Source organism: Lagopus leucura, unplaced genomic scaffold (genome assembly GCF_019238085.1).
Source record: "Lagopus leucura isolate 7727_CA_CO unplaced genomic scaffold, USGS_WTPT01 60106-1_obj-0_obj, whole genome shotgun sequence".
Taxonomy (NCBI): Eukaryota; Metazoa; Chordata; class Aves; order Galliformes; family Phasianidae; genus Lagopus; species Lagopus leucura.
The window spans coordinates 1-7,084 of NW_024965700.1; the positions used below are offsets into that span (position 1 = coordinate 1).

General features: G+C 62.9%; 1 protein-coding gene across 2 annotated transcripts; it reads right to left on the reverse strand.

Annotated features, from left to right (window-relative positions):
- Positions 1 to 197: 197 nt before the first annotated feature.
- Positions 198 to 6,398, reverse strand: LOC122192243 (lipase maturation factor 2). 2 transcript variants are annotated; one of them, XM_042892764.1, is made up of 14 exons: positions 6,281 to 6,398; positions 5,416 to 5,669; positions 4,109 to 4,137; positions 3,762 to 3,958; positions 3,452 to 3,630; positions 3,229 to 3,367; positions 2,855 to 2,989; positions 2,657 to 2,762; positions 2,248 to 2,344; positions 1,835 to 2,017; positions 1,417 to 1,585; positions 1,221 to 1,332; positions 1,009 to 1,117; positions 198 to 923 (listed from the first exon to the last, which is right to left on the reverse strand). In XM_042892764.1, the coding sequence occupies exons 1-14, from the start codon at positions 6,375 to 6,377 to the stop codon at positions 588 to 590; spliced, it is 2,142 nt and encodes a 713-aa protein (XP_042748698.1). In that variant the 5' UTR covers positions 6,378 to 6,398; the 3' UTR covers positions 198 to 587. The 2 variants fall into 2 exon arrangements, with proteins under 2 accessions (XP_042748698.1, XP_042748697.1); XM_042892763.1 differs by having other exon boundaries at positions 2,855 to 2,992.
- Between the last annotated feature and the right edge of the window lie 686 nt (positions 6,399 to 7,084).

Below are 7,084 nucleotides of genomic sequence, written 5' to 3' on the forward strand. Positions count from 1 at the left end.
CCCCCCCCCCAGCAATTAGCACTCCCCCCACTGTGTTCACCTCTGTGCAGTCAATAAACCCACCTGCCATGCAGACAACGCCTCGGTTGTGTTCAGGTTGTGGGGGGGTGCCATGGGGAATCCCACCCCCTCAGCCCCACAGAGGGCTCCCATCCCATCCCATCCCATCCCCCCAAGCCTAAAGGAGAGATCTCGGGTTGGAATGTCAAAGGCTTTATTTAGAAAATTATAGGAAACCTCTGTGCCACCCCCTGAGCTGAGGAGGGGGAAAAATGCGATGCGGGGCACAGAACAACCCCCCAGCTCCCCCCCACCCCAGCACAAGGCAGCTGAGACCTAGCACAGCCCCCACCCCACAGCCTAGCCAACTGGGGGGGGCACAGGGGCAGCCCCAGCTGGGGGATGGGGGCAAGGAAGCAGCCACACACTGCACTGACCCAGCTGTGCATGAAGGCACCGCAGGAAAGCGGCACGCCAGCCCCAGTGAGGACCCCCCCCCCCCCGGGGGGGGAGCTGGGGGGGGGGGGGAACAGGAGGTGGGGATCCAGAGGGGGAAGCGTGCATGGAATACAGGGCACCCAGCACCTCTACTTCCTCCTCTTGGTGCCACGGGGGCCTTCACCATCAGCCGCCCCCCGGGTTCGGCCCTCACCCTTCTCCTCCGCCTCCCTGCCCTCCTTCCTGCGCAGCTGCCCGTTCTTCTCCCCCTGATCCCCCCGCTGCTGTTTGGATGCTTTGTGGCGGGTGGGGGGTGCGCCCCCCCGGGGCCGGCGGGCCATGGCACGCAGCAGGCAGGCAGTGGCAGCCACCAGGTAGAGGGACCACAGCACGACGTGGGGGGAGAAGGGGCGGCTGAGCCGGCGCACGGAGCTCAAGAGCCAGGGCAGGAACGCATCCACGGGGCGCCTCAGGGGCAGCTTGTCCTGAAGTGGGGAGGACAAGGAGTTGGGGGGTGAGCTGCAAGCTGGATCTCATGGGGCTTGGTGCGGTGTGGGGAGCGGATCTTACCTTCAGCCCGTGCTGGGCAAGCAGACCATCCAGCGTTGGGTCTCCCAGTGAGACAGTGGGGAAGAATTCCTGGACGTGCTGCCGCCGCCACCACCGTGCAGCTCCCGCCCTGCAGGACAAGGCATCAGGGATGAGGATAGGAACCCCACACCCCAACCCGGAGCTGCTGGAGCCATCCTCAGAGCTCCCTCTGCCTTCCCCTCCCTGCTCACCCGCTCTCGGCGCTGTGGGTGAACCAGTACTTGTAGAGCTGGGCGCGGAGGTAGACGGGCGGCTGAGCGCTGAAGGGGTATTTATCCTCATCGACCTGCACCAGGCGGATCACTGCAGGGGAAATGGAGTGAGCACAGTGTCAAGGAGGGGCTGCCCCCATCCCACAGGGCCGCCCCGCAGCCCCGTCCTGCTCACCGTCCTCCTTGCCCTGCAGCAGGCGGTGGACGAAGCTGGCAAACCAGGGGCTGCTGCTGTGGTGCGCCAGGGCTGCAAACCACATCTGCCAGTCGAGGCGAGGCTGGTGGGGAGCCACCACGGCGGGAGCTGCACTGACATTCCCAGGTTTGTACATGAACTCTATCTCCTACAGGCAGGGCAGAGAGAGTTGGAGAGCAGATACGGAGCTCTGAGCTTAGACACCCCGCTCGCCTGCCGTTCTGGAGGGCACAGCTCCCTTCCCCTCACCCCCAGGATGACAGAACAAAGCCCCACACCACGCAGGGACACCCGGGTGTCTCAGCAGGATGGAAACCACAGGGCAGAGATGATGCTCAGAGCGACCTCCAGCCACCTCCCATCCCTCTGTTCCCCCAGCAATGAGGTGGGCACTCACCGTCCAGCTCTGCTTGTCATAGCTGCCCTCCAGCACCACCTCAGGCCGCCCCCCAACACCCGTCATCCTGCGGAAGAGCCCGTAGGAATTCACCACCTGGAAGCGCTCGACTGCACTGAACATTTGGTGGATGCCAGGCCACAGCTTGCCGTTGGATTCGTAGTCAATGTAGGTGAAGGGCACCTGGGGAGTGGCAGAGAAGGTAGCCACGTCACCCCCCCACCCCCCAAAGGAGAAGAAACAGAGGTTGGGGGGCTGGGCTGAGCCTCCCATCCTCAAAGAAATGCATATGATGTGGGAGAGCTGGTGTGCTCCATCCCCAGAGCACTGCAAACTCCCCCAGCCCCAGTCAAGGGGACAAAGATCACAGCGTTGTGCCCCACAGCCTGGCCACACACCCCCCATGTGCTCACCAAGCTGATGGCAAACATCCCCATGGTAGCTGTGGCGAAGATGGCCCACTGCAGTGTGGCCCACAGCTTCCAGAAGAAGCCACGGACGCAGGCACACCTGCAAGAGGATGAAGGTGCAGTGAGGAATCAGAGCTGCGTGGCCCCACAGGCTGCATCTGCCTGGGGAGGGGGGCAGCTCCTGGCTGGGGTCACGTTGTGGGGATGGAGATCCAGGTTAGCCCTTGCCTCTCTGGCTTGTGGAGAGGATGGGGGCTGGGAGCAGCTCCAGCCACATCGGTTGTGCCCTGCTCGAGCACTGCAAAAACAACCCAAAACCCTCTCTGTGCCACCCTTACCCCATGCCCACAGTGTGAGCCAGATCCTGCACTGCCTGCTCACCAAAGCCCGGCACAGCCCCCACCCCACTCACCGGTACAGAGCAGAGAGGATTTCCCAGGAGAGTGAGAGGAAGCCCAGCCCCACCAGGGGCAGCGTCACCGCTCGTAGCCACTGCGTGAACTCGTGGTAGGTGAAGGCTGCAATGGGGGACAGCAGTCAGGGCCAGCTGCAGTGCCCACGGGGGCAGCAGGGCCGTGGGGACGGCCACCCCAGTGCAGCCGTGACGTACCCACTTTGGATTCCAGCAGCTTCTTCTCCCAGTCGATCTCCAGGCTGAAGTAGTGGACGCTCCAGTAGAGCAGCGAGGCGTAGGTGATCAGTTCCAGCATGGTGGAGAGGAAGGAGAGGAAAGTAGGGGGCCAGGCTGCTGGAGGAGGGGTGCAGCTCAGCATTGGTGAGCACAGGGCTTGGCAAGACCAACCCGTGGCACGCAGTTGGACCCAGGACTGAGTGCTCACGTGCAGGAAAGGCAGAGCTCAGAGCCCACGGCACCAGAACAACATCTTCCGGGGTCAGACAGTGATGGTGGCCCATCCCCTCCCCGTCCCAAACACTGCAGAGGGGACTGCAGCCCCCAAACAGTGCACGAGCCCAGGGACTCACAGCTGCCATGCTTCCTCTTGCCGCGCCCCATCCAGCGCCCCACGTGCTCCTCATCCAGCAGGGAGAAGGCCAGGACAATGGTGAGAGCGTTGAAGAAATTGTAGTTGCCCGTGAGGATGATAAGGATCTGCAGCAGGACCTGGGCACGAGCATAGATGGAGTTGGGGGCATCCACAGAGCCTGAGGGGCACCCCGCTGAAGGCCACACAGCATCCCCACACACCTGGCAGTAGAAGGCGAAGAGCCGGAGGCGACGGATGGGCATGAAGAAGAGCAGAGGGACGGCGATCTCAATGACATAGGTGGCCACCACGCTGAACTTCTGGAACCACACGGGCAGCTGGTGGGCATACCAGGCAGCTGGCGTGGGGATGCACTGCGTCTCGTAGTGATAGGTGAGAGCTGGGAGGACAGCAGAGGGTCGGGGAGTTGGGGGGGAGGGGGTGTTCACAAGGGAGAGCTGCAAAGAGCCCCACGGCTGCTTCAGGGCACGGCCCGAGGCTGGAAGCTGCACCAAGGTGCTGCCTGCTCACCTGTGAGCCCCCACCAGGTGGGGCAGCGGCTGGTCAGCTTCACCACGCCAGAGGCAAACATGAGGCGGAAGAGCAGCCAGCGCACCAACCAGAAGGTGACGCTGTCGTGTGGACGCCAGGCTGTGGAACGCCACTTGAGCAGGCGCAGAGGGGCCACGAGCACGGCCAGGAAGCCTGCTTCCAGCAGGAGGCTGTCCCTGCGGGGATGTCACAACCCTTGCTGTCACTCTGGGAGCACAGGCTGGGTCTCCGAGGTGACAACAGGGAGACGGAGCCCCTAAGGGAGTAGGTGGCAGGGGCACAGAGTCCCCAGGCAGGGAAGAGGGGGTGCAGGAGGGCTGACTTACCACTGGAAGTAGAGGAAGACCTGTCCTACCTGCAGGGAGAGCCAGCAGTCAGTGGGAGGGAGGCCCCGTGCTGCAGGGGGTTTCCCTTCCTGTCTCCCAGCCCACAGAGAGCCTCCCCCTGAGTGCTTTGCCAGTGCTGTGCCAAACCCAAGAATGGCTGTGAGTCAAAGCCAGCCGGTGAGGCAGCACTGCCCAGGGCACGGGATGGAGGAGGAAGGAAGAAGGAGGAGGATGCTCCGAGGCCAGATGTGCTGGCAAGACTGCGCTGCCAGGAACCGCAGCCCAGGAGTGGCTCCAGAGCTCCAGGCTCAGCCACGTGGCCGGCGAGCAGCGGCACAACAGCCCTGGCTCAACAGCCCTGCTTGCAAGCAGCAAGGAGGGGAGGAGGAAGATGGATTTCTCTCCAGCATCACCTTAAAAGGGAAGGACGAGGGCCTGGCACGCAGGGGCTGGGAGGAGGCGGCTCCGGACAGCAGGGAGTCCCAGCCCTGTGCAGCCCCCTGTGCCACTTCCCCTCCTGCTCAGCACAATGCAGACAGCTGCACAGCAGGAGCAGTTCCCACACAGGCAGCTTCCTCTCCCATTCCCCGGTTTCAGAGGGAATCACGCAACAGGTTACGTTGGAATGGATCTTAAAGGCCATCTGGTTCCAACTGCCTGCTGTAGGCTGGGTGCCCCCCATCTCAGGCTGTCCAGGGCCCCATCCGCAGCCCGGGCAACCCCAGGGATGGGGCACCCACAGCTCTGGGCAGCAGCGCCATGGCTGCATCACCTCTGGGTGGAGGATTTCCTCCAGCATCCGACTTCAGTCTCTTTTCTTTCAGTTTAAAGCCATTCCCTCTTGCTCTGTCTCTCTCAGCTCACGTACACAGCCACTCTCCTCCTGTGCATCAGTCCCTCTAGGCACTAAGGCCGCAGTGAGGTCTCCTCACAGCCATCTTTTTCCAGGCTGCACACCCCCTCTCCTCAGCCTTTTCCTACACACAGCTGCTGCAGCCCCCAACCATCCCCATGCCCTCTTCAGGCCCAACTCCCACAGCCCCACGCCTCCGTGCTGGGGGCCCTGACCTGAACGCAGTACATCAGAATGGCAGAGCAGAGCAGGATAATCCCCACCCCGTTTCACTGCCTCCCAACCCCCCTTCTGTTGATGCTGCCCACAACACAGCCGTGACTGAGGGTGCACACAATGAAAGAGGAAACCCCTTGTGCTGCAACTGCTCTGACTCATGCCAGCTCCTTCAACCAAAACCACAAGCAGTGGGCACAGAACTCAGTCCCTGTGCCTCCCTCACGTGCACCCATACCTGGTAGAGTGAGAGGTAGAACACCCGCAGCACAGCAAACAGCAGGCAGTCACGCAGCGGGGCGCAGAGCAAGGCACCCATCGAGGCGACGGCACCCAGCAGGCACAGCAGCTCCATACCCTGCTCCGTGTCCAGCCCCAGGTGTGGGCCGAGCCACAGCAGCGTGGGGACATCACGCAGCTGTTCCCACAGCCCCTTCCCGCTCAGACGCAGCACCCGGCGAGCTGGCAGGATCCCATCACGTCCATACAGCCCTAAGGGATGGAAGGAAGGTGCGGTTCAGGGAGCAGCTCCCCATGGGATGAAGCTGAAGGGCCCAGGACCCTTCCACAGCTCTAAGACTCCATCTCAGCTCTCTGCTGTCTATAAGCCCTTCAGGGAACCTCAGCTCATTGATCAGCTACTCCCAATCTCTCATGACACCGATCCCAAGCCCACAGCCCCCTGGGGACCTCAGCTCTCCCTCTGCCACCAGCCTTCAGCACATCCCCGAGGGGGACACCATGCCTACCAAGAACAGTCTCCCCTTCAGACCTCAAGAAGGGACCCCCTCCTAAGAAGGGACCCTCCTGAGACTCCCCTTCCTAAGAAGGGACCTCTGAGAGCTGAGACCCAAGACCCTCAAGAAAGGGGAACGCCAGGTCCCTCAACCCCCAGTCCCTCAGCCCCCCAAGCAGGGATCTCCTCCATACCTCTTAAGCGGCGCCCGGGGCCCCGCCGGGCGCCCCCCCTCAGCCCCCCCTGAGGAACCCCGGCTGCTGCCCCCCACAAGGAACCCTTAGAGCCCGCTCCCCGCCCCGGTCCGCATAACGGGGAAGGAGAATCCCTCGGCTCACGCCCCGGAGGCAGCCGCCGGGCCGCTTACCGGGGATCTGAAGGTAGAGCGAGACGAAGGCGGCGAGATAGGCCGCAGCCAACCCTGCCAGGAACAGCTCCCGCGGCCGCCGCGGCGGCTCCCCCATGGCGGGCCCGGCGGCACCGACACGTCCCCGCGCTCGCGCCTCCCGTGACGTCAGCACGCACGCACGCAAGGGCCGCGTCGCGTCACGTGTGACGTCACGTGACGTCGCGTTTGGGCGGGAAACACAAAATGGCGGCGCGGAGAGGACCGGCTAGCGGGCGGGGCTGAAGGAGCGCTGCGCTTTATTCTGCCCCAACCGGCGCGTTCCTGTGGGTGAGTGTCCGCGTGGCCTTCGTGGGAGTGTGAGGCTGCAGTCATAGCGAACCCCGATCCCAGGGCCTGAGCCGCTTTGTGGTTCCGTGGGGCTCCCTCCCAACCCAAACCCTTCTGTGGCTCTCGGTGCCCGTGTAGGGTTGGATTGGTTTTGGTGGGGTGTGTTGACTTAAAGCCTTTGTTCTACTGAAGCTGAAGGTCTCTGCTGCCTTTTGAACCTTTTTTTGCCTTTAGGAACGTAGAGGTGTTAAACTTGGGGGTAGAATCACAGAATGGTTTGGGTTGGAAGGGACCTCAAGGATCGTGAAGCTCCAACTGCCCTGCCTCATACACGGCCACCAACCTCCACATTTAATACCAAGCCAGGCTGCTAGGGCCCCATCCAGCCTGGCCTTGAACCCTCCAGGCATGGACGGGGCATTACAGCCTCTCTGGGCAGCTGTTCCACCACCTCACCACTCCCATAGTAAAGAACTTCCCCCTCACATCCGACCT

Bases quoted from the DNA above. Each gene is read 5' to 3' on its own strand.
- LOC122192243 (XM_042892763.1), bottom strand. From the start codon at position 6,377: ATGGGGGAGCCGCCGCGGCGGCCGCGGGAGCTGTTCCTGGCAGGGTTG. The intron at 3,631-3,761 runs GTGAGCAGGCAG...CTGTCCTCCCAG, and splicing joins CACCTGGTGGGGGCTCACAG to CTCTCACCTATCACTACGAG. The intron at 924-1,008 runs GTAAGATCCGCT...TCCCCACTTCAG, and splicing joins TTGCCCAGCACGGGCTGAAG to GACAAGCTGCCCCTGAGGCG.